Source organism: Lissotriton helveticus, chromosome 8 (genome assembly GCF_964261635.1).
Source record: "Lissotriton helveticus chromosome 8, aLisHel1.1, whole genome shotgun sequence".
NCBI classification, from domain to species: domain Eukaryota; kingdom Metazoa; phylum Chordata; class Amphibia; order Caudata; family Salamandridae; genus Lissotriton; species Lissotriton helveticus.
Window position 1 is genome coordinate 1458807208 of NC_136069.1, and position 27511 is coordinate 1458834718.

A 27511-nucleotide genomic window follows, 5' to 3' on the forward strand; every position below is an offset into this window, starting at 1 on the left:
ACTATACTTTTAGGGCCTTGTTACTGCAGGAAGGATTTCCAACAATTTTTACGGGGTGTTTCGAAGTTTTCCTTCCTTACTTTTAAAAAGGCTTTTGAATATATATTACTAATGTTTGGTTCCTTTAATCACCTTTATTTACCAAGTAACAACGTTATTTGGCAGCAAAAATGAATACCTGCACCTCGACAACATTCAAAGGCATTTCTATGATGGGTGACAGACAGCTCAGTGAAAATTAGTTGCAGAAGCAGTAGACATGTCTTGTGAAAAGTTTAATTTGGCAAAAGCATTTAAAGTTTCATCTATGAATGTTAACTGCAATTCACAGTATCTAAAAGAAGATTTGCAGAACTTTTGTCATCGAAAGCACAATTGTACATATTTATCATGCATATTTCATATATTGCTTTGAAGTCATTCAAATTACCAAAATGTTTTTTTTTTTATTTCAATAAGTTTTATATTGTTTTTACATACACATAAACGTACACATAAAACATACACTTCTAATGGAAAACTCGTTACAGGGTTTCAGCCAAGGTTCGCCGATTTGTGAGGCGCAACCTTTACAGATTTTTCCGTGCAAGGTTGAACCCCTTATCCAATTGTTAAACATAAAACTAAGATTTTATTTAGATTGGGATTCCAATGGAAGAGAGCACCTATAGCTCTCGCCTTATTCTGAACTGCACACACCACCACATCTAGTCATCATCACTACCATTATAACACAGGCCAAACACAAAAAAGTTAACACAAATAGGACATTCTAGGATAATAAAAACAAAATAGATATGTCAACAGGCACCCAGCTTCAACACTTGCTAAGTACAGCACAGGCAATGTACTCGCCAGTTATCAGACAGAAGCAGACGCTGCAGCATTGTTTGCCACACGCTCACGCTCATACATGAGCGGAAGATAAGCCCCTGAGGTGGCACTGGTAGAACAACTTGGAGGAGGGTACTGCTACTGTACAGCATGCGGAGCCCACCACAATCTAACAGCATGCCTCCTCTCTGGGAGGACAACTTGTCATTATGCAGGAACAGACAATGTGTGCCTCCATTGCACCTATTTTGTTCTGTATAGGTGGCTTAACAGCTATGCAGGAAGTTGACATAAAAATAGTACATAAAGAACGCACCCTGCAGGCATTGAAGACCCTTGCAGTGATATGCAGAGTGCATCTACCCAAGCGGTGCATATTAAACTGCTTGTTTACGGTTACCTTTGGTTTTAAGGATGCCCTTCCGCAGTCTGCACAGTAGTGCAGGAGTACACACCGAGGGAACTCCCCCGCGCTGCGTGTTCCTTCCAGGACAGGGAAGGAGGGGTAGGCAGTAGGCGAGATGAGACATGCTCAGCCTGCAGCAGATTCAGGTTTGTTAGAATAAAACACAGTTCTTTGGGTTCAGGGAGAGCAAAGGCTGTTTCTCTCCCCCAGGCGGAAACAAAACATAAATAAAACTTGCTTATGCACATCCCGTGCAAGAGCGGAGCACTCACTGCAAGGACCCCCGCCGTCCAGTCATTTACACCTTTTAGCGAACTATGTGGAGCCAAAAGATATGTTTAAATCACAAAGTAAGATCCTTGGTCATATGAAGCACATTACAGGTCGGGCGACCATGAATGGACGGGATCACGAAAGGCCACCTGTCCCCATATCCATCCTCAGACCCGATTTTACCGCCGGAAAGTCGGGTCGGTATAATTGCATGAGACTTTGGATGCAACAACAGCCGATGCTCGTTCTCGAGCATCCCGGGGGCATGCAGTACTCTCCTATTGCAAACCTGTTCTTCCCTCTATTTACCACCTGCTCCGAGCAGGTGGTCAATGGGGCATTAAACTGCTCAGCATATCGTGTGAATTCTGCGTGGTAATCCCGTGTCGGCTGTTTTCCACATTGTGGGGTCTACCTCGCAACAGGTGGAAACCCATGTGGAGATACTGGCACTAGCGAAATCTCCGCATGAAATTCATCTAACTTGTAATCAGGGCGTTGGTGATGAACAGGCATCCAAGTATTTAAAAGCGCATAGTTCGAACCAAAACAGAATAGGGTTTAAAAAAAGGAAGAAAGTTCAAAAAGCACAACCCTAGGTACTGACTAGCAGTTGTCAATAACAACGGCTATTATCAACAGCCTATGACAATGTTTTATGTCCTGTGCAGAGGATCAATAGTCGACTCAACTACCTTTTAATCCTGGCTTCCCCTATTTGACCGAAATGGTGTGATACTGGGCAAATTAATCATTCTGACGGAGTTGCCTTACCTACAAAAATCATAACCTTAAAGAGTTTAAGAAGCATTGCCCACCTACCGTGAGTACACCTTTCAGTAAACTTTGAGAAGCGAGAGCCTTCGGGACAGCATCAGAAACCACCGAGCCTTTCAGACATAGGGACTCTGCCGTCTCCAGCTTCCGATGGTCGCTATCAGGAGAAAGGCTCCCAAGGCACGAATGCCACAGCCAGGAAACGGAGGCCAGAACTCTTCCTTCCTCTGCTCGCCCACTGCGGTGGCAGCTGCACGGCCTCACAACCTATACACTGCGTCAACAAAAACAATGCCCCAGCAGCAGCTAATTTAGCTCTCCAAAAATGGACACAGTCCATCACGAAGCGCTCTCCAAATTCACTTGGCACAAAAAAAATAGATTCCGTTCTTTTCAGAGTTCCCTTTGTGCTTCTGTAGCCGAAAAGCTCTCCAAAAAAGCAAGCCACAAGCCTACAAAGAGGTTTGTAAATGGGGGCTAAGCAGCGATTTGATTCAAGTTGCACTTTAGTGACGAGATGTTTCCAAGGGTGTCCAGTGAATAGTTGAGACTCCTTTACAAACTAGATTAAAGTCTTTTACAAAAATTCAATGTTACGAAAAGTAGTGCAAATCATTTTTTAACGGGACAGATTCCAGCATGCTGCCATTAGTAAAGTAATGCATATATGTTATCAAAACGTTTGTTTAAACTAAGCAATCCATCCAACCCATTGAAATGTTATGAAATACGTGTGCTATCAACAGTAGTGTAACACTAAACGAACTGGGTAGTCTGCGGAAAATAGTGAGATTTCAATTACACACAGGGTAACTGCTCCAACAGCATCTTCCTCTGCCTTACTACCTCATAGGACACTCCCAAAATGTATTCTAGCTACTACCGTTGTCAGTTGACCTGGAACTGGACATTCAGTTGCAAGCGGGCTCCCCACTGCTCTGCAGGGTGATCTGACACACCGCTGCCTAACACTGAATATACTCTGATATGATCTCTCAATTCGCGCTAATCCAGATCTAGAACTATGAAGATACTTTGACATGACCTCTTAACCTCTCTAATCCCGGTCTAGCCCTATGAACATATTTGATATGACCTCTTAACCTCATGCTGATCCGCATCTAACACTATGAAAATGCATAGCCTATTTACCGCCTGCTAATTCCTGTCTAGCACTATGAACATGCTTTGATGAGCTATTTACCTCTCGCTACTCCCTATTCCTATGAACATGCTTTCAAATGACCATTTACCCCTGGCTACTCCCAGCCTAGCACTATGAATATGATTGCATGACCACTTTACCCCTTGCTACTCCCAGCCTAGCACTATGAATATGATTGCATGACCACTTTACCCCTTGCTACTCCCAGCCTAGCACTATGAATATGATTGCATGACCACTTTACCCTTTGCTACTCCCTGCCTAGCACTATGAATATACTTTGCATGACCACTTTACCCCTCGCTACTCCCTGCCTAGCACTATGAATATGCTTTGCAGTGACCTCTGTACCTCTTGGTAAAACCAGTCTAGCGCTTCGATGACCTATTTACCTCTTGTTAATCCGTCTAGCACTACGAACATACTTTAACATGAACTTTGTACATCTAGTTCCTCTCCGTCTAGTTCTATGAACATGCTTTGAAATGGCCACTTTACATCTCGCTACTCTCTGCCAAGCACTACGAGCATGCTGTGACATGATCTCAACCTCTCACTAATCCCTACCTAGCAATAACACGTTTTGACTGCAATTCTCGTGAATCCGCATCTAGCACTAGGAACATGCTTTGGCAAGACCTCTGGACCTCTCGTTAATCCCCATCTAGCACTATAAATATGCTTTGAGATGACCCAAGTATCACTTATTAATCCTCATCTAGCACTAGGAACATGCATTGACATGACCTCTATACATCCAGCTATTCCCAGCTCTAGCACTAGGAACATGCTTTGACATGACTTCTAAACCTCTTGGTAATCCCCATCTAGCACTAGTAACATGCTTTGGTATGACCTTTTAACCTCTTAGTAACCATCATCTAGCACTAGGAAAATGCTTTAATGTGACCTTTGTACCTCTCGTATATCCCTGTCTAGCACTAGGAACATGCTTTGTTATGATCTCTGTACCTCCAGCTATTCCCAGCTCTAGCACTAGAAACATGCTTTAAAATGACCTCTTGTACTTCTCGAGAATTTCCGTCTAGTACTTGGAATATGCTTTGACATGACCTCTTTACCTCTAAAAAAAAGCAGCAAAAGAATGATCAATCCTCACTACAACGAATACTTTGTTAACACCCAAATATCAGGGCTGTAAGTGTGCTGGGTCCCTCCGGGTCTCTGACGCTGTAGTTTTTTAGAACGGACATAGAAACGGGTTCATATTGGGCCCTTTAATCATGTCCTTAACTTTACTTGGAAAAACACGGACGATTTAAGAACGATGAATGTAATTAATGTTCAGGTATACACAAGTCAGTGATTAAGTTGCAGTTTGTATTTCACACTGAATCTTACACGCCGTTTTTTCTCGGGATGCTGGGTTTTTGTATTTTTTGTTCGTTCAGCATGTTATTCTTGTATAGTGCATGCTTTGAAAGAGTCGCTTCCAGGTGAGGCAAAAGGCAGAGTGCGAGCTTCTCGCAGTGCCTGTCAGTGGGTCAAAATGTGTTCTGAATACATGGCCATCCAATCCTTGGCTTTTCTCCAGAATGCACACAACCTTTGACAAATCCAATAGTCCTGACTGGTTTTAGGTATACGCCAGTTGATGTGTTATTATATCTGGATGCAATAACAAAGCTCAGAGAAACACCAAAATACCGGTCGGGTGGTACACTATGGGAATCACTAATCTAGTTTACGTGGTTAAGCCACACCTATAACTTCATAGGCCACTCCCCATTTACAGGACCACAACCCCCACGCACTATTTTCATCCTACCTAAAGCCCTGTATAGGGTATACAAGGGGAATATGTTAAAAAGCAATGTAGTCAGACGCCAAGGAGGTATGACATAAGCATCAGCAGGCGATGGAAATCCGATATCTCCAACTAGACACAACATGAACTACCCCTCCCTTTCAGGAATGCAGTTTTTTTATGTACTATAGTTATTAGCAGGCGACACTCAGCTATACAGGTTAACTATAAGACAAACTCAATCCAGTGCACATTTGAGCAAAATCTTCTCCACTGAAATGTGGCAATCACACACGTCAGGCCAGCTGGCAGCACCACCGCTGGAAGCACACACGAATGCAGTACGGGCCATGGCATCATGAAACCGCGCAAGTTGTGTCACGGGATGACATTGAGCAGCAGGCTGGAATCAGCCCAAAATGTAATAATGGAGTCATTGTTTTTACTAATAAAAAAAATAGCTGTATAGATGGAAACAAACTCACAAAACAAGTGTTTATCATAACAACGCCCCATTAGAGCTTATAGTGAAACCCACAATTTGACATTACATCTAAACTTTAAAGGAGTGGCGGTTTCACACATTACTATTGAACGGAAAGACTTTTTAGAGGCGTCGAAGGATAAACCCCAGCTCCTTACCTTGCTTATTTTGTCCCCCTCGTCCGACAGCTCCAGCTGCACGTCGACGTCCTCCGGCGTGGCCTCCAGGCTGCTGTCCGGCTCGGTGTAATCTGCGTGCCGGAAAAGGGAGAACAGAGAGCGGGACATGAGATGTGGACGCCTCCGGCAGCACAGACAGCAAGAACCGACCCAAACACGGAGCTCCCCGCACAGACAAGGATCACGCATTCCTCCAAGGTGAAGCCAGCCTGAAACATCAGCCGAGAGCGCGTTTCCATGCAGACGGCCCGGGCGCTGCGTAGGGCGCGCGCCGCGCGAGGTGTCAGTTGTCCTACTTCTATATTCATGAACCAAACACCACAACAATGGCTGCGTAGGGCAAGAGGTGCAAGATGACAGCACGCGCGGGGCTGCAGAACTCTGGGATAAAACCGTTTCTCTCCCTGTCTCCAGCTGCTCTACCTCCACCTACCCCCGTCTGTCCAATCATACAGCGGGGGAGGGAAACCGCTCCAGGTGCATTCTTAAGGCCTGCACACGCTGCTCTGCAACCTGGGAAGCGGGAAGGTGTTTGGGAAAGTCCTCTGGTAATACATACATTTTGAAATTTGAAATATGTCTCCAGTGCTTAATTTGTGAAAAGAAAACTAAGAGGAGTTGGTCATAGATTTTTTTTAGGACTTATATTGCAGAGTATGATAACTACATCGTTATTTCTCAATATCAAACTTTGTCCCAGAGCAATAAAGAATGCGTACATGACAAAATGGAAGCGGAAGGTAAAGGCAGAGAAAAAAAAGACAACAGACCGAAGTGGTAGGATTGCTAAGGTCAATGATCAGATGACCCACTGTGAGCAGGTATGGGAACCCAGAGCCGGGCCCAGAGATCTTTAATATGCCATGCGTTTAACCCCTTCGACGCTCATGACGAGCTGGGCTCGTCATGAGGTAGCCTCCTCGCACGCTCATGACGAGCCCAGCTCGTCATGAAACATGCGGTTTTGAAAATCTCGCGCAGGAGCGGAATTTCGCTAGCGCGCATGCGGTTAATTAGATCACATCGGCTATTCTGTTAAGGCTATATTTGTCGAAGAAGTTGGCCTTTACTTTGAGCTCTTGCCCTATACAGGTACTGTTATTTTATGTGCCGTCTTCTGGTTGGGACACCTCGTACTTAGAAGATAACTAAGTCAATGTTCTGCTGTAATGATGAGACTTACTGGTGGTTCACAGTCGGGAACAGTTTCTCTAGCTAATGGATCTCCTCCTCAACCTCCATTTATTTTATTTCTTTGAAAGGTGTGATGACAGTGAGTCTAATCCATTGTTGGGACATGGTTTATGTCTGTAACTTTGGATTATTGTACTTTTGGGTGACTGGATGTTTGTGGCAATGCGCCCTAGTTCTTCAATTTAGTTTGCTGCATTCTTTAATATGGCAGATTGTGTTGTGCTATGACGTATGTATATGCGTAATTACATCTCTCAAGACTCTCCTGAGTACAAGTTGATCTAAAATGAATATGTTGTGATGGTATATATCTTATGTGCGTCTCAGAAATGCCAATAAATATTGCAAAAAAGGAGGCAAGGGGGGGCCTTGGTATTCATTAACCCCAGCATTTGGCAGCACCAACGGTGAGCACGTAAGATCAATTATCATCCTACCTCACTTAAGCCAGGATAAATTGACAGTAAGAAGACTTACTTTTAGTTTGCAGAAGCTCTTGCACTCCAGTTGTGCATATCCTAGTGCTCAGTGAAGAAACAGGACGTTACTTCTTAATTCTGTTGAATTAAAGGCTTTGCATGACCTGTAGTCATTGGTTTGGTATTTTTGACTGATGGTAGAGGCATAGGTGGGACGGTATTAGCAATAAAACAGGGCCCATCGACTAAGAGTAACAACATATTGGTAGATTCCACAGCACACAATATAAAGTAAGTAAAACAGCATCAGGGAACCAGAGAATTAAGTGGAAAAGTCCTTTAAGACCTCTTGCCATAGTGGTTAGTGGTTAGCTGGAGTCACCAGTAGGAGTGAGTGCTAGAAACTCCTAATGTTATGGAGGGCTTTGGGAGGGATGCAAATGAGGCACAGTGTGGTATGACAAAACCTTTCTTTCTAGGGATCCTGGATCTCTGCCTATCCAATAGGTAAATTGCTCTTGTTGATCAAATGCAATGTACAAGGTGTGCCATTTGGATATATCCACATGTCTAGGTCTGCTCAATTTGGATACAATTCTTAGAGACAGTGGAAATGCCTACTCAGGGACTAGTATAGATACCTGGTATGAAGACTTGGACTGAAAAGACTCAATGCTTCTTCTTTCTCATTGTAAGTGTGGAGGAAGACATTCAAGAAGATGTGTAACAGCAGGAAGGAGCCCCATTGATCTCCTAGACATGATCTATTTCAACTAGATTCTAGACAAGTCTTCATCTCTGAATGGATCTTAAGAGCTTTTGAAGCAGCCGTAAACATTTTCCATGGAGTGAAACTTGCCCAAGATTTGTTAAGGCAATATTTACCTTTATTTTGATTGAGTATGTTGGAAGGGGACCAATGGTACTGAAGGTAAGTTGAAAGTACCTTCCCTGTGGTCAGGAAGTTAAACATAAGGCACAGTCTACATGCTGCACGATATGATGAGGGGAAGAGAATGGTGGGGTGAAGATTTTTCCAAGTCTGAAAATGTAGGTAACAGGCAGAGTAACCATACGGTTTGACTTGTGTATGTGACTAGTTTAGGGGGTGGGTTCAGCAAGTGTCTGCATTTCCTGGTGCTGCTCTTCATCCATTGCCTGCTGTGTGTTAGAAAAAGATGAATGGTGACTGAATGAACTAGCTGTTATCTTATTCTACTGCAGGCCTTCACTGCCCAACACGGACCAGCTCCTTCTGAACAACTTCCTGCAACAAGCATGAATGAAACTCAATCACTCAGAGACAGCAATCAGGAGCATGATAGACCTGGTCAGGCAGGACTCCAAAGGGGCTGCCCACCACAAAACGCATCAATGGAAGACCGCTCAAAATGCTGGGGCCATAGGAACAGCGGGGTAGCACAGCCCCATGGTGCAATGATTAAGTGGCACCCTCATGCCTAGAGTTGTAGGTTGCACATGATAGTACAATGGTTTCAATGGATCCGAGTCATGTAATAGATGGTCCTCAAGTACAGAGGAAAATGGTTGTGAATCCCCATGCTTTCACGTTTACAGGAGTTACTAGCACAGACTACACTTAGACAGTGAGAGAGACCTTCAAACCATAGGTGGAGGCCACTGTGGAGAGTATCACACTTTCTCACAGACAATATAAGTTCTTGGATTGTGGAGTACAGATCAGAGACACTGCATTACTGAGCATGATATATATATATATATATATATATATATATATATATATATATATATATATATATATATATATATAGCTGGTTATAGCTCAGGAACAGACAGGGGAGCCCAAATGCACAGGGAAGGGACATCTGTTGTGTACATAGCACTGTCTGCATAAAATGTGGAATTGACCAGCTTTGAGAAACAGTTTCCATCTTTACCTCTAGGTGATAAAAGTGTCCACCGATATGGAACAGTAGTCTTCTAGGAAAGTTGTATGAATGTAAAGAAATTGGATCCAAAAAGTAAGTAGAATAATTTAAAGTATCTGTGATGAACTCATTTAATCTGGCATTACAGCAGTTTCCTTGAGAGAATCATAATGTGATAAGTGGCAGCAATCAATAGTCTATTGCTGAATGATTTCTGAAGCAAATTGTTTGACTCTTCTTACGGGAGCTGGTGAACATTTGAGGTGTTGATGTACTGGAGAAAATGTGGTCAACTGCATCAGTTACAATTATTAGCACCACTATATCTCAGGTGTTCATACTACACCTAATTGCTCAGGCGACAACAGTACTGCACCAAGATTTGATCCTGCTGTTGCATGTTTCATGAAGAGTAGGTGTTTTAACACATTACACCAATCAATCCTTTTTTTTTTGTTCGGGTGAGCAGACCATGTGTTACCTAATCTCGTTCATTGTACAATGGTCAGTTTGCAGGGATAGTGCCACAAACTGCAACGATCCTCGCCCTACGGGACTTATCTGTTGCCCCAAGTGCACATAGTATATTTATATACATCTAAAAATGGGTTACTGCCTTTAAACTCTCCCTCTTGCTGTGCAGCATTCCTCATTAAACAAACTCCCCATGTGCCCTCAGGTGTCCTGCTGGTCCAGAGAACCCTTAGTTTGCAGTATATCCCTAACTAAAAGAATAATTTAGTGGGTTGTTCCAATTTCCTTCTAGGGTCTTGCACTTCTTTTGAAAAAATGTTTTTTTTAAAGTCCTCATTCGCCTTGGATAGAAAAAGATAAGAAGCCGTGCTCCGGGGTCACCCTTGAAGTAGCACCAGCCAGAGATCTTTGTTTAGAACCAAGGATGGATCACTTTACACCCTACTTCACCTTCTCCAACGTAAATAGCTCAGTCTGACACAGCCGCCTTTGGAGCTACCGCCCGAATAATAACACAATACAGTGAAAATGCCTAATTATCGGACTATATTGGATATATTGGTTGGGTGAGCTTTTAATCAACTGGGGCTCCGAATAGTGTTTCGCCATTAAAGGGTGTGTTCAGGATGTTGTTCTGAACCTCAGCCTTGAAGCCTGAGATCCCGAGCCAGGCTTGCCTTCTCTCTGTGATGCCTGTAGCCATCAGTCTGCTGGATGTTTCTGCCCCATCCAAGGCTGTCTTCAGGCACAAATTGGCGATGCTCTTCCCCTCTTCCACAAGGTGTGATGCCCTCTCACGGTATTGTTCCGGGAGGTGCTTGAGCAACTGTCCCATCTCATCCCAGTGCTTGTATTGATGCCTATTCAGGAGGGCGTTGGAATTCGCCATCCGCCAGTGCGTTGCGGCGTTCCTCTCAATTTTCCTGCCAGTTAGATCCATCCTCCTGCTTTCTTTGTCAGGTGGGGGTCCAGACGTTGTTGGGACGTTTGCCCTTTTCCTGGCCGTTGCAGCAATTATAGAATCTGCTGTGACGGATCCCTTGATGTAAGCTGGGTCTTGGGAGGAGAATTTGTTTTTTTTCTCTGTCCTCTGCGTTACTGATCTGCATGTAGCCGGGTCCTTGAAGGCTTCCTTCCCCTGGTCTGTGATACTCTTGAGCATGGGCAGAAACTGGCTTCTTGTCTGTATGGGGAGCAATGTCTCGAGCAGGAAGTCTGCTTTTGGCTTCTCCTCTTCCAGCTTAACTCCATAAGCTGCTGCCACCTTTCTTACCACCTCATTGTATGCCCCAATGTCATCCGGTGGCGAAGGCCTCGAGGGGTATGTTTCCACCGCCTCCTCTGGGTTTTCGGCCTCGATGTCCTGCCATTCCTGGTCTTGGGCCGTCGAGGAACCAGAGCCGCAGCTTGACTGCTGTTCCCCGTAATCCCCTTCTGTGTAGTAGAGGTCTTCCTCCTCTTCGTGCTCCGAAGGTTCTGGAGTTTTCAGCGGCTCTTCGACGTCGTACTCCTCGAGCTCCTGTACCTCAGCGACGGTCGGTGCCGGCTTCGAGGGGATCTTGTAACTTCTCATCTTTTCATCGAAGTCCTTCTTTCTCTGAAGGATGTTCTCCATTTCGGCCTCGAGCCTTCTTCTCTTTCTCTGCATTTCTGCGGCCTGTTCGTCGTCGAGCGTTTCGGCCGCTCTTTTCGGCGGCGTCGTCGACGTCGAAGCTTTCTTCGGCTCTTTTTCTTTCGACGTTGAAGTCGAAGTTGAAGTCGAAGGCCCTTTTTCGGGGGCTTGCTTCGATGACCTTTGCTTTTCGCTGGTCTTCGGCCTCCGGGAGTCCTTCTCGGAGGATCCGCTGGGCTCTTTTTCGGAGGATGCAGCTTCGGTCGTCGATTTGTTCGGCGCCGGTGCTCCTTTCGAGGCTCTGTGCTCAGACTTTCGAGAGTCTGCCTCAGGTTTTCGAGGCCCTGTGGGAGTTTTCGGGGTCGTAGACTCTCCTACCTTATCAGGCGTTTTCTTATCAGTCTCAGCGACCGTGACGTCATCTGGGCCTTCGGCGATGTTGTCCTCGTCGTCGGTGGAGAGGCCAAGTTCATAAAGCGTCGGGGCTTGGCCCTTGCCCTGCATCGTGTGGTGAGCCGTCCTCTGTCTTTCTCGAACTCGGAGTGTCTTCGGCTTGAAGACGGAGCAGGCGTTGCAGTCTGCTCTCGTGGTCGATTGGCAAGCAGAGGTTGCAGACTGGGTGCTGGTCCTTCTGTGCGAACTTGTGGTGGCAGTTCTTGCAGAATTTAAAGGGCGTCTTGTACATCCCTGCTCTCAGGGGGCCCCCTGTGTGCGCATTCCTCCAAGGACGTAGAAGATTTCGAAGTTCTCTCCTTTCTTCGTCGTCTCTTTTCTAAAGGTCCTCTTCTCTCGATCTTCTCAGGTCTTCACCGTTGAAGATTTGCTGTATTTTCTCCTTTCCTCCTCCAAAACTTCTGGAGCTTCACGCGACGATCCAGACCCAACGGCGGAAAAAAGAATCTGAAGATGGCGCCCAAGTTCAAGTTCAAGAATTTATATAGCGCACTACTCACCCAGAGGGTCTCAAGGCGCTTGGGGATGGGGTTCATTATTTATCGAATAGCCAGGTTTTAAGTTCTTTTCTGAAGGAGATGTGGTTCTGTGTAAGGCGGAGGTGGGTGGGGAGTGAGTTCCAGGTCTTGGCCGCCAAGTAGGAGAAGGATCTACCTCCCATGGTGGATCTTTGGATACGCGGAATTGCGTCGAGGCCTTGATTGTAGGATCTTAATTGGCGGGTGGGTGTGTAGAAGGATAGTCGAGTGTTGAGGCATTCGGGCCCTAGTTTGTAGAGGGCCTTGTGTGCGTGGGTGAGGAGATGGAATGTTATTCTCTTGTTGATGGGGAGCCAGTGGAGGTCTTTTAGGTGGCCGGTAATGTGATTTTGGCGAGGGATGTCCAAAATGAGTCTCGCTGATGCGTTTTGGATACGTTGGAGTTTTTTCAGTAATTTGGCTGTAATTCCGGCGTAGAGGGTGTTTCCGTAGTCCAGTCGACTCGTGACTAGTGCGTGGGTGACTGTTTTTCTTGTCTCGGAGGGGATCCAACGGAAGATTTTTTTGAGCATACGAAGTACGTTGAAGCAGGAGGATGAGACGGCGTGGACTTGTCTGGCCATCGACAGTGAGGAATCTAGGATGAAGCCCAGGTTGCGTGCGTGATCTGTGGGTGTGGGTGCTGTGCCCAGAGCCGGAGGCCACCATGAGTCGTCCCAGGCAGAGGGGGATGATCCTAGGATGAGCACCTCCGTTTTGTCTGAGTTAAGTTTTAGGCGGCTGTTTTTCATCCATTCGGCTACATCTTTCATACCTTCGTGAAGATTGGTTTTGGCGGAGTTAGGGTCTTTGGTGAGGGAAAGGATCAGCTGGGTGTCGTCAGCGTAGGAGATGATGTTAAGGTTGTGTTGACGCGCGATGGATGCGAGTGGACTCATGTAAACGTTGAAGAGGGTGGGACTGAGTGATGATCCTTGTGGTACACCGCAAATGACTTCGGTAGCCTCTGATTTGAATGGAGGAAGTCGTACTCTCTGGGTTCTTCCGGCGAGGAACGAGACGATCCAGTCTAACGCTTTTCCTTGTATTCCGATGTTGTTGAGGCGTTGTATGAGGGTGCTATGACAGACTGTGTCGAAGGCGGCGGAGAGGTCGAGTAGAATGAGGGCCACTGTTTCTCCGTTGTCCAGTAGTGTTCGGATGTCGTCTGTGGCTGCGATGAGGGCGGTTTCGGTGCTGTGTTTGGCTCGAAAGCCGTTCTGTGAGGGATCGAGGGAGTTGCTGGCTTCGAGGAAGGCGGCGAGTTGGCTATTGACGGCTTTCTCGAGGACTTTTGCCGGGAAAGGGAGGAGGGATATTGGGCGGTAGTTTTTGAGTTCAGAGGGGTCTGCTGTGGGTTTCTTCAGGAGGGCGCTGACTTCGGCATGTTTCCAGCTTTCTGGGAAGGCAGCAGAGTTGAAGGAGCAGTTGATAACATCACGGAGGTGGGGTGCGATGATGGAGTCTGCTTTGTTGAAGATGTGGTGGGGACATGGGTCGGTTGGCGATCCAGAGTGGATGGAATTCATTAGGCGGATAGTGTCTTCGGTGGTGATTGGGTTCCAGGCGTTGAGATTGTTAGAGGGCGGTATAGGTTCTGAGGGGGGTGGGGAGGATTGTTCGTTGGTACTGTTTTCGAAGCTGTTATGTATGTCGGCAATTTTGTTGTAGAAGAAGGAGGATAACGAATCGCAGAGGTCTTGGGAGGGAGTGATGTCGTTTGAGGCTGCGGTGGGGTTGGTAAATTCTTTGACGATATTGAATAGTTCCTTGCTGTTATGGGCATTGTTGTCGAGTCGATTCTTGAATGCTGATTTCTTGGTGGATCGAATCAGCTGGTGGTGTTTGCGGGTGGCTGCCTTGAAGGTGGTCATGTTGTCGGTGGTTGGGTTTTTTCTCCATGTTTTCTCGAGAGTACGGCAAAGTTTCTTGGATTTTTTAAGGTCATCGTTGAACCAGGGGGCCTTTTTGCTGTCTTGTTTGGTGTGATGGTTTTTCAAGGGTGCTAAATCGTCAGCGCTGTGAGTGATCCATTGTTTGAATTCGATGGCAGCTTGGTTAGGGTCCGGTGAGAGGGCGGGTGGGTTTTGGTTGAGCGATGTGAGGAGTTGGTCGGTGGTGATTTTGTTCCATTTTCTTCGGGGAATAGGTCGTGGGGGTTGTGGGTCGAGGTGGTTTTGTAGCTGAAGTGAACACAACTGTGGTCCGTCCAGTGGAGAGCTGTGGTGCGATCGAAGGAGATGTGTTTGCTGGAAGTGAAGATTGGGTCTAGCGTATGTCCGGCTATGTGGGTGGGGGTGTCAACAAGTTGTTTGAGTCCGAGATTGGTCAGGTTGTCCAGAAGGGTGGTGGTGTTGCTGTCGTTATTCTTTTGCAGGTGGAAGTTGAGGTCTCCTAGTAGGATGTAGTTCTCGGAGGCGAGGGCATGTGGACTGATGAAGTCAGTGATGTCCTCGCTGAATTGTTTACGTGTTCCTGGAGGCCTGTGATGAGGGTGCCTCTGAGTGTGGTTCTGGGGTCAGTGTGGACCTGGAAGTGGAGGTGTTCGGCGGTGGTAAGGTTAACGTCGGAGCTGGTCGTGATTTTGATGGTGTTTTTATGGACGATGGCGATGCCTCCTCCTGTTTGGACGGTGCGGTCTTTACGGATGATCTTGTAATTGTCCGGGATGGCTATGACGATGTCGGGTGTTGATGATGCATTCATCCATGTTTCAGTGAGGAAGGCGACGTCTGGTGATATAACGTCGAGTAGATCCCAGAGTTCAGTGGCGTGTCTGTGGACCGAGCGGGTGTTCAGCAGGATACATTTCAGGTGGTTAGGGTCGGATCTGTGTTTGGGGTTAGTGGATGTGGTAAGGGTCTTGACGCTGGTGAATTTGCAGGAGTGGCAGGCGAAGGGCCCATGAGTACGACCTGGGGCAGCTTCGTAGCATTGGGGAGTACGTCCGGGGTTGAGGGCTAGGAGGGTGGCTGCATCATACTTAATGCGGCCAGAGTGCGGTTTGCGGGGGCCAGGGGGTCTGGCGCTGGGCGCGGTCCAGGAGCGGACGGACGCAGACGGGCTTACCTTTGGCGCACCTTCGGCGCGCATAGGGCGCGACCGCTGCGCGTGAACGCTGCGCGAAAATGCATCTGTCATATGCGGATAGTGGAGGGGGGAGGGGTGAGGGAGGGTCAGCTGGGAGGCGGGGTGGAGATCAGGGCAAGGAGGCAGCACAACAACAAACAAAATGGCCGCAAGCAGCCAATATCTACACAAGACTGGGGCACAACCCACAATTAGCGCGATGTAAATGGCACAAATACAATTGCAGGCAGCACAGATACCAGGTGAGGAGGCAGGGAGCAGCAATCCACAATTAGCGCGATGTAAATGGCACAAATAAACAATTGCAGGCAGCACAGATACCAGGTGAAGAGGCAGGGAGCAGCAATCCACAATTAGCGCGATGTAAATGGCACAAATACAATTGCAGGCAGCACAGATACCAGGTGAGGAGGCAGGGAGCAGCGTGTGGAGCGGCCGCTTCTGCTGAAAGCAGGACGGTCACCAAGGGTGGTAGCTTCCGCCGGAAGCACACCGACATCACCGAAGGTACACCAAATGGTGGGACGTCGACGCCCACCTGGGCTACGACAAAAAAAAGAGAAAAAAGACTACGATTCCGGACCCAACCACCAGATTGCGGAATATGCACAGCATAGTGAATCCAGAAAGATTCACGCTGCAAAACTCATTCATCTTACTTTCTGATGCCCTATCCAACTGGATGGTGTATTGCACTTCTTGACCTGAGACCCATGGCAACGTTTACTAGTTGTGGTTACTTTACCAAAGAACTATAGTGACTTTGCCCATGCTTTGTCACCAACAGGAGGAGCTTCACTGCCTTTCTCAGGCCCAGAGTTCCCTTCTGCTAGTTCATGAGTCTGCTATTAAATTGGCCAGAGATTGAAGTGTATTAGACACCGCACAAATTTATAATGACGTAGAACAGTTTTTATAATTCTTTTACAACGAATGAATAATGACTTTTTAAATATTTTATTGTGTTTTTATGTACTTTTATGGTTTTCACATATGGAATCCGAATAAAGATATTTTGATTTGATTTGAAGTGTATTGTCATATTCCTGGAGCTAAATGGAGCAGCCCCAGTTACTGAAGTGTGGGAGGATGGAAACAGGGATACCTTTAGAAATTATCTGAGGGCCTTTTAGCATTGCACTGATGATTAGTCCTTCACGTCTGCTGTCATTTATTTCATAATAAGAGAATGCGGTTGAGTCAGCAGATTTATTTTGTTAGGGCGAGGAAGTGTCTAGATAGGGTCTACCCTTTTGCCTTTTCTTGAGTGATACTTCATGAAGGCTGATGACAGCCAGGTGCAGAGTCTTCACACTTCATTGTGCTTATATTCTGGCTATCCCTGTTTGGAGACAGCATCTTCACTATCTGTTGAGGGAGCCATCAACTTGCATATAGACTTTCTGCACTGCAGGCAGAAAATTACATTTTAAAAAGAACCACCCAAACCAGTTTCTTGACTCTTACTAGTGGATTAACATCCCATTTCAGGTAAAACCAGTATAAAGGTGGGACCCTAACCATTCCTCTTTGTTGCAGATCTACTTTCTTATTGACCAGTTAAGAGAATGCTCCACAGAGTACAGGAAGAGCGACCACAATCCAGAGCTGGTGTCTGACAGCCAGTCTCTCATAGGTGAGGAGGCGCCACCTGGGGTCTGCACAACTTACTGGAGTATAGTGCATCTGCCTAATATTCTAGAAGTCGACCTGCCTCCTCAGAGAGGAAAGAAGTGCATTGCTGAACCTGAAGGATGAGAGACTATCCAGGAAAAGAAACTCAGCCACTTTCCCCTACGGCAGAACACCAAGAAGAACTAACTAGCCACCACAAGTGCAACCAGTGTTAACCTGAGATGTGGGAGGTCATCAGCCTCCATACATGGTACATGTGGTGAACTGCATGAAGAATTGTCAATGACCCATTCAGCAAGTCACTTGCTGAAGGAGCTGGCCCCCCTGGAAAGCAGTCACCCTTTTCTGCCTCTGGCCCGAATGGGCTAACGCTGCAGTGTTGTGAACTACTTACTACTGTCACTGCAGTCCTTGGCATGAAGCTGGCTGTTGGTAGAATGGTTGTGGCATTGCGCCACGAAAACTTTCCCAGCCTGTGGCTCATCTCACCGGGGTTGTTCCCCTTCTTGGTGGACACCAGAACTGCAAGATCCCCATGGCCTTTGCAGTGTCATTGTCATTTTTAACCTGCTGTACTGTGCTGTCTGGTGTAGCTCTGAACAGGGTCTCCCCTGTCAAAAGTGTGTTAATGATGTTTGCCTGAACCTCACTTTGAAAACCAGATACCCGGTTTGTCTGCTCATGGATGTTTCCATTATCATCTGCCTACTGACTGTGTCAGCGGCATCCAATGCAGATTTCAAGCATGTGTTGATTATTAATTTGCCCTCCTCTACCAGACTTCACATAAGACGGCTGCCATAAAGGCAAGCCAGCTCTATTCTCATTTTATTAGAGATATTTAGCTAAAAGTGTCTGGAATAACTTTTTGTAATTGGTGTGGTAGATTGATAAATACCAATGTTAAATTCTTTGGGGTATTTTTCCATGACTCTCTAAGTGCCAGCTTAAAAACTCGGCCCTGGATTCAAATGTACTCAACGCCTCCTTTGAACCATTTTTGCTGCTAAAATAATAGGGAATGGCCCAAGCAGTCCACATTACACAAAGATAGTTCTAAAGAGAAAACAATGAAGCACAGTGAATTTTCTAAACTGTTGTTGAAATAATGCTTACTGGAAGTAAAGCATTTTCGCTACTTTTAAAAGGTGCACGTTTAAATTTAGTTTAACAAACTAAAGTATACAAAAAGTGATGGATGGAATGCTTGGCACTGGTAATTACTCTGGTAGCATCCCAGTTCATCGTTACATTTAGTTTGAGGCATAATCCGTTTGCTTCGAAATAAATGTTAATTAAAAAAAAAAATGTATTTAGTCATGGATCATCACTTTGTCTTTGAGAATACCGTATTAGACGTGGATAAAGGATTAATGCCAAAAATCTAATTGTTTCACAATCCATTTTCTCCATGTCTGCAACAGGAGACAAATGGTTATTGTAAAAGTACTAGAGAAAACTTGCTAGCGTCAATCATTGCTGGAGAAGTGCAAATTACAGCACAAGAGCACATATGCTCCATTTGCACGAGTGTAAATTTGATGTAATTAGACCCCAAATGTCTTAAATATTTTTTCTGATGCACTGTTCAGAGTGTTTTGTGATTCAAGCTTAATAAATGCCATTGTAACAAGTAGTAGATCTTGAGTAGCTTTAGTGTCATATTAAAAGATACAGAAAATAAGCTATGTTAATTATTTTATATTGTTTAAAATAGCTTCTTTCATTTGTGATTACTCTTTTGTAGTTTATAATTGTTTTTATTTAAATATCGGACAGACACGGTTTAGGAAATTAACTAACCAATAATAGTACAAATTATTAAGTAACAGATCAGAGAATTCTCTTTGATGCCAATCTTGCCTTTACTCCTTAACTGAAAACAGTGGCAAAGGGTATGAACATGCAGCTCTTCTGAAAGACCTCAGAGCTAAGCAACCAGCAGGAGCCTTAACTTTCATAAGCCACACCACATAAAACCCACCATCAAAGCACTCCATTAGCTTCCAGTAGGTGCAAGGATTACATTTAAGGTCCTGTGCATCATCAATGAAGCATCTTGAAGCAAAAGTTCTGTATAGCTACATACTCACCAGAGTACTATTGTGAATGCCCACTCATATGATTGACCAATGATTGCCCAAAAGGGTGAAACAGAGTCACGTCCCTGAGTGTGCAAGGACATAGACTTTGGAAGGCATTTAACCCACACTTGAGATCTGTAGCAATTCACATGAAGCTCAGGAAACCTTTCAAGAGTGATCTAGTTAGAGTGGCCTTTAACTAAAACTAGGGACTGAGGCGGAATAAGTTTAGACAGCGTTCACCTAACCCGTCCAACTGGGCTCCACCCTCCCCTCTTATCAACAACTGTTTTTAATTTGTCAGGCACTCTGAATTATCCAAAAGGACCAACACATGGTTTTCAATATCCCTGATTACATAGATGTACAAATAATGCATTAAATAAATCAAAGAAATAATTGTAAACCTTGGCCTGAGATCTTTCAGCTATGTCTTTAGCATGGTGGCTGGTCAAGATGAATCTGCACATGCATTATGCGGTAATGCAGAAATTATGCTGTAATGTGGCTTTCAGGTTTCCCACAATACTGTTTAATGCATTAGTTTGCCAAAACAGAAATCAATCTGATGACTTGAATGCATTCATATTCATTTGTGCCCAAGAGAAGCTCATGGTATTCAACATATGAGACAAGTTTCATTTGTACATGCAAAGGAAACAAGGCAATTTATCCTACCTGGACTGCTGAAATCATATCCACTGTCAGTCACATCGGTCAATTGATCGGAACGGCGTGGTGGAGGCTGCAATAATCGCTGACCTTCCTTTATTTCAGGCACTGTCTGCACTGTAAGGCACAACGACGGCTGAGCAAGGAAATGTTTTAAGATTGACGAGTTCAGATTCTTTGCGGCTTTGGAATTTATCGCAATAATTTCATCACCGACTTTAAGACCTAAGACAAAAAAACACGTGTTAGGAATATCAGCATGAACTGTACACCAGTCATTCATATACTAATTAAACCAGTATGCTCTTATAACTTTGATAAATCCTTTTCCGTAAACAACCCTAGTACTTTTAATAAGATCCACACATCATCCATTCTGCCAATTTACAAATAGAACCTGTGTGTACTCCAGCAGTGCCATGCTTGCTCAATAGTATTCTCCTCTAGCTTTTCTGTTCCTTTTAAGTTTACATTTCATTCACAGTTTTGTTTTTGACATGTTCCTTTAAGGTGTTCTATGGACAGTGGACTACATGTGTTCACCACATGATGTGTTAAAATATATATATTCTTCACCATTTTTCACAAGCCTGACCCCTTTCTACCTAATCAGGTATTACAAGCTTCTAAAAGTACTACTTGCTGAAAAACTCTTGCATTTTTTACTGCATTTATTCTGTTTAAGAAATTGAATGTTTATCATATACTCACATCCCTATTTTCATTACATACATGTCTACATTCTTGAGTCTCTACTCGTAGGATTTGGACCATGCAAAATTAAGGCTCAGATTCTCTGCTGATAGCTTGTCATCATCCTGCTGATGATGTGTCTTCCTAAAATGAACCTGGCAATCATTATCCAGACTAATTACCAATGATCAAAGTTGTATTTGTTTCTCACTGCAGCCTCAACGTAGAGCAAGAATAGGAGGGAGGCTGTAGTGGTCACTACGTTTTTGAGTTAAGGCATAGGACCAACATCCCACTGCAGTCCAGTGCCAAAACCATGTCTGTTTACTGAGCATGACATCAATAATGAACCTCAAGTTCCCCCTGAGCCCTGTGTAAACCAGAAGAGGAACCATTGCCGCACACATACTTTATTCATCTTGCACTATGTACTAGGCTCCACTGCTTATCAGCAAGGTGTGCGTTATAAAAACCCTTATACATGCATGCACAGAGGCAATTTTTATTAAGGAGAATATAGAATAAGTGGCAAAAGGATGGACGAGGCAGAGAAAGTGCGGGATCAAACAGCAAAAGAATGAACTGAATAGTAGTATTTTGTGAAGGTAACACTTTAAACCTTCATGTCATTTTTTTTTACATTACATTTTAGCGGTCAGCTTAAAAGCAACACAAAAGGAATTTGGTCAGGTTGAATCAGCATTTTTCTAATGAGGAAAGGAAAAAATGTTTAATGACCTTTTACTGCCAGAAATACCTTTATTAAGTTCTCTATTATATAATTGAGGGATGCAGACTTTTAAACGGGTATGCCCCCTGCCCTTTTTGGCAAAGACACACGTTTGTAATAAAGACAAGATAGAGGAAAGTATAGATAGTCTGGTCCAATCTGGTTCTGCTGCGGTCTTCACTCACAGCGCAGGGCTTAACAAGGTTTCTTCCAGCCAGGTTGGAAGAAAACATATACATCAGGATGCTGTAAATGAATTTAGGATATCATGTCAAGGATTAACAATTGCATTAATTCTGCTGGAACTTTGTGATTTGTTGTTAGTCATATGTAACTAGTTGCATGCAGTAAGAGAACCATATTTGAACACACTACCTCTAGTCTTCTTGCATTCTCAACATTGTTCCAAACTTTGAGTTTGGCTTTCTCTGAACAGCACTGGCAAAATTGATTTCCTACTAAATAAAAGACTCATTCAAGTCAGTATGTGCTAACCCTAATGCTCAAACCACAGTAAATAAATTAGAGGATAACAGCAAGGCATCTCTTTACTATTCACAATTTTGCAAGAGGCCCTTAGACAAAAGATTTAAAATAGACTTAAAATAAAGGGCTCAATATTGCTGACTTTCACATAAAGCTGGTTTTGTTTATGCGTAATAGAATTCCCCATTGTCAAAAACAATGGCAACTCCTACAAAATCATACAGCAAGTAATTGAAAAGTTCAATAACATTGAGATAAGGGATGAACGTTTATGAAAATGCTTTATCATAGAAATCACATTTTCCCTCAGTGGGATAAATGTTCTAATAGTATTATAAAAGCTCTCGTCCTCTTATGACAGTCACTCACCTGCCGTTTGGGCCTTTAAATGGAAGAGAGCGGCTTTAAAGGTTGGTATAACAGTCAGTCGCGAGCTATATTGCTCTAGTATTCTTAGACAGGTGGTGCATTAGAGGCTGTCTGAGCTTTCATTTCTTAAGCACCACTTGTCTCACATTTGCAGCTATGTTAGTATCAGTTTCAATACACTGGGGCGTTGTGAATGCATGAGCAAAACTAAGTTGCTGCTTTCCAAATACCTGGCCAAAAAATACTCCACAAAAAGGGACACTAACTTCTAGAGCTTTTTTTGAGTGAGTTACGGGTTTCGATAGATATACGTTGCTGGCTTAATTTTTTAACAATGTTGTGCGAGGTGGGCAATCCATCTGCACTGGCAAGCCTTGGCGATGGCCATTGGCTATTTTGTATTTCTAAAGGAGAAATACCATTGCTTCGTTTTCCTTAGTTTTCACTCAATAATGCAATAATACTTACATAGCATGTACCTAAACTAATTTATGGAAAGTTCAATTGTTTAACATGAAACTACAATGTACTTTGGGTATGAACCTTGTATATGTGCATGGCACATACATTACTCTAATGGATTGAATGAACTGGCCCCTCAGAAACCAAGAGGTGTACATTTTTGTCCCTTTTCAGTCAAGAAACAGCTACGAAAGACACAACTTTTCACAATCAATAGCATGCAACCTGCTTGTACTTTCGAGCGTGGTGCTTTGGACATCATTTGTGAATCCTGTGTCTTGCATATTCAAGCAGAATCTATCAGGATCATCAACATGGATTCACTGTACATCTTTCTGATCACTTTTTGTATGAGGTTCATAAAAAAAGAATATGTGCCACAGTATTTCCTTTCAGATCTCCCTAAATTAAGCTGTATGCCACTAATGTACAAGTGCCTTTACGATGTATGTAACAGATGTTGTTTTTCTTTCTTTCCTCGTTATTTGCTGAAACTTTGTTTGTATACTGTGTAACCTTATGTGCAAATTTCAATACAGGTCATTAAACATAAAAAAACTCTTGTTTTAACTATGCTGCAATTTATTAGCATTGTTATCCCCTCAATTTTCGTAAGCACTTGAATGTCCATGCACCATATCCATTCTATAAATAAATTGCATAAATTGGTATACTTTTGTAGGCCTCATAAGTATGATTTTTTTCTAATGACTACTGGAGCTGTTTGACTAACAGGATGCTGTCAAAGGACCTCTCTGTTATGATCTGTGGAACAGTCCCATTTTCTGCGACTTCATTACCGCCAAGCATTATACTCCATATTCATTAATGCTTTGCTTATTGCAGGGAAAGAAAGGCTGGTAGTGCACCCACAAAAAGGATGCAACTAGGCAAAAGACTTTGCATCTCTGGAAAATGCACATATTAGAAACTAAGTTTCTCGTGATGCCACAGAACACTCACAATGTTTTGAAATGTCTGCTGTCATTTTGAAGACACTAAGTATAATTTTCTGCATGGCACAGAGCATCCTTTCTAGGCATCAAGATACGTGGCCCACTAAGCAATCAAGATACTGGGGCGTTGTTACCAGAACTTGCAAAAAACATGGAGATTGTTTAAATTTGGAAGCATGTTTGAAGTTAAAGTTAAATACAGAGAAGTTTTTAAGGATACAAAGAAGTAGGCAAAGGATTCTGATCGTATTTTGGAAACAAACTTGAACAGTTTAAAGTACCATTCTAATCTAATCTGGTCAATTTGTATAGTGCATGGCTACCCAGAGGTTCCCAGCGCTGAATTTACCTGCAGATCACAGTGTCAGCCCAGCTACGATGTTACCTGAAGAAGATTAGGGAAAAGCCATGTCTTTAGGGCCTTCCTGAAGGCCAATTCAGAATCCGACTGACATAGTGTGAGAGGCAAGGAGTTATGGAGTTCCAGAGTTTAGATGCTAGAAATTTAAAGGAGCGGCCACCCCATCTGGATCTACAGATACTGGGAGTTGTTGCGAGAGAACATGTGGCTTACTACCTATCCAGGTAGTAAGGTTCAACCAGGGTGAAAAGAATTTGAGACCCCTTCCTGTAGCAAGGCCTGTAGGTGATGCACACAGATTTACACTGAACTCGTTGCTCCATAGGTAACAAATGAAGGTCAAACAAGGTCCTCCTTGTGGATTGGTGCCTTGGAATTTTGAAGAGGAGAGTAGCAATGGCATTTTGGATTATTTGCAGCCTCTTCTTGACTTAGCAAGGGTTACCCAAAATATAGAGAATTCCTGTAATCCTGCCAGGAGATAATCAAGGCCTGGATGACGAGTGTCTGGGCCAGAATGGGCAAAAGTTCTAGCAATTTCCTCAGAAGTCTGAGAATGCCACAGCATTTTGCAGCTATTCGAGTTTGCCTGCCCATCCATTGTAAGCATATCATCTAACCAGATGCCCAGGCTTTTTATTTCATTTTTTGGGGTTGGAGCAGCTCCTAGGCATTCTGGCCAGCGGAGAGGCTCTCTCAAAGTCTTATTATTGTCTAACAACATGAGCTCCATCTTGTCCTCGTTTAGTTTGAGGAAGCAATTGGCCATCCAATTGGCTACCTCTTTAAGATAGGGGACACGTTGATTGTGGCTAGATCCTTGTTTTGGAGTGATCTATACAACTAATTGTGTATCATCCACATACAACACTATAGACAGGCCGAAAGCCTAAACTAGTTTTGCAAGAGGGCACAGATAAATGTTGAACAGAGGGGGACTTAATGTGGAGCCCTGAGGTACTCCACATTTCAAGGACAGAATATCAGAAAAACATACTTGGTCCCACACCAGAAAAGTTCTATCCTCGAGGGGGGATTTAAGCCATTGTAACACACAGTGTCCGATCCCCACCTCCATGAGCCCTCGACAAGTGTTGTGTGGTACACTGAGTCGAAGGCTGTGCTGAGATCCAGTAGAATGACCACTGCTGTGCCACTCTGATCAAGAAGTTGTCTAAGGTCTCCAGTTACAGCGAACAGTGCTGTCTCAGTGCCATTTAATGGTCTGAATCCAGTTTTGGTGCACTAGAGAAGATTTTTAGATTCGAAGAACATGGTGAAATGGTGACTAATAGGTTTCTCCATAGGTTTGGATATACCTGGCAGCAGGGAGAAGGGTCTATCATTTTCTAGACACAAGGGGTCAAGATTTGTTATTTTTCGGCAGGGGTTAATCACAGTGCATTTCCATTTTTGGGAGGTTTAAGCCAGAGGAAAGTGACGTGTTCAATAATTTGAATAGAACCTTAGAAATAATCACTGGAACTAGAGCCAAGATACGGAAGGGGCTAGGTCCAGAGAAGATCCTGATTTCAGTTGGCTGAATAAGGTCAGGAGTTGATCTTGAAAAATCAGGGGAAGGGCCAAAAGGCTAACATTTTGACAAATTGATGGGGTTGAAACTACCAAGTGCATAGCTTCCTCATCGTTGCCTGGAAACTATGAATACATGTCTAAGATCTTCTTTGAGAAGAACAAAGCTAACTAATTGCAGTGGACATTTGAAGGTTCTGGGGATGGGCCGTCATAGCTCACCTCCACTAATGATTTAAAATATTTCCCAAGGTGAATTTGATGCATTCTCAATTTTAATGGAATAGTTGCCTGGCATTTCTAATCTCGGACTGGTAGAGTCTTGACTGCTTCCCGGTATTCTAACCTACTTGCTTTCTGATAATGCCTCCCCCATTTCCTCTCTAATTACTTACAATGCTTCTTTAGTATCAGCAAGGTAGGGGAGAACTATGGTGACTGGCTCGACTTCTGCGGGCCCTTGTACGTTTTTCTGGTAGAACTAGGTCTAACAAGTCATTGTTCCAGTTACAGAACCTGGAATTTGCCCCTGAGATACACTCCACCAGGTTGGGTTTCGTGTTGCTGAGATTGTCATTCCAGAGCGTTTTCATTTCATTTGGACCAACAATGCTTCTTTGTCTTAGGCCGAGGGGGGCATAAGGTGAGACAGGGGGATAAAAGTTTATAGGGATCAGCTAATGATCCGATCAGACAACAGGAGTAGGTTGCTGAACCTGAAGGTGAATGGTGTGTCCTTTTCCATGGGTGGGACCCCTGACCTTTTGTTCAAGTTGTAAACAAGAGAGATATTGGAGAAGACGATTGGTGGACCCGACTATGCTGACCTCAGCGTGAATGTTAAAATCTCCAAGCAGAGGAAAGTTAGTCTTGTTTACAGCCAGATCAGCGACTACCTCAGAGTGTGTTGAGAAAGTGAGCAGTAGGACCGTGGGGGGGGGGCGGCTATATAGTAAAGCTCCAGAGAAGGAGAAGGTTGCGTTAAGGGAGATGGCAAAGTAAAGACTCTCATAATTCATGAGAGTGGAAGGGGAGAAACGCCCTTCAAACAGATTTTGAGAATGATGGCGATAGCTCCACCTCCTTTGTTTACTCGATCATGCCAGGTAATGTTGTACCCTGTGGGAAGGGCCCGGACTACATCAGGTTCAGAGCTCTTGTGTACCCAAGTTTCTGTCAAGTACAAGATATCAGGCCTGTTGTCCTGTATTAGGGAGAAGATATCCAATTTGTGATATGCCAAGGACCAGCAGTTTATGAGAAAGGAGCACAAGCCTTCTCCCTCTGTGTCACTCATAGATTGAGAGAGGATAGGTTGAAAACAGAAGGAACAGGTTTTACAATGAAAGCTGGAGACTGTGTGGTCAATAACCGGTACACAGCAATGTTCCATACAGACCTGCATGTTCCGCAGTTGTTCAGCCGAATAAGTGATGGTGTTTTGAGTAGGAGGGGCATAGGTCCTGGACCCGGTCTCTGCGCGCGTCCGCTGGGCATCTGTGCTAGTGTCATGTTTTTATGAGCAGAGAAGGAAAAACAAGCTAGAACATCTACCTTAATGGCATCACTAGTAAGGCTTAAAGTGCACAATTGCATCCCCTTGTTCCCCCGGGGCCCACTGATGACACACAGCGTAAAAACACACTTTCCTCAATCACTATTTGATTAAGAATAAAACCAGAGCATTAACGAGGTAACCCTTAGAGAGTATAAACGTATATTTTTATTGCTCCTTTGTATTATAATCTACGTGAGGAACTGGAAGTATCCTCTTCACCTTTCAAGACTGTTGCTACTTTCTTGATGCACATATTGTATTTAAGGTAGTGGTAGGTGCATAGGAAGTAATTCATTGGAATCACTGTGAACTATATACTCCCAATGAATATTTATTTGTATTACAGTGTGAGAAACAACCTTGAATGTAAATCAGAACCCAAGTGTGTGTACTCAAAAGAACAGAATGTATATGTC

The 27511-nt window shown here is 44.2% G+C and overlaps 1 protein-coding gene across 2 annotated transcripts in view; it reads right to left on the bottom strand.

Annotated features, from left to right (window-relative positions):
* The window catches only part of TIAM1 (TIAM Rac1 associated GEF 1), a 444435-nt gene that overhangs the window by 98362 nt on the left and 318562 nt on the right, over nt 1–27511 (bottom strand). The window contains exons 14-15 of one of the 2 annotated variants that reach the window (XM_078658396.1): nt 19954–20172; nt 5866–5957 (exon numbers count right to left, since the gene is read on the bottom strand). In XM_078658396.1, coding sequence (XP_078514522.1) covers nt 5866–5957; nt 19954–20172 — 311 coding nt within the window. Of the gene's footprint in view, nt 1–2335; nt 2441–5865; nt 5958–19953; nt 20173–27511 lie in introns of those variants that run through there. The other variant, XM_078658397.1, reaches the window with a different exon arrangement.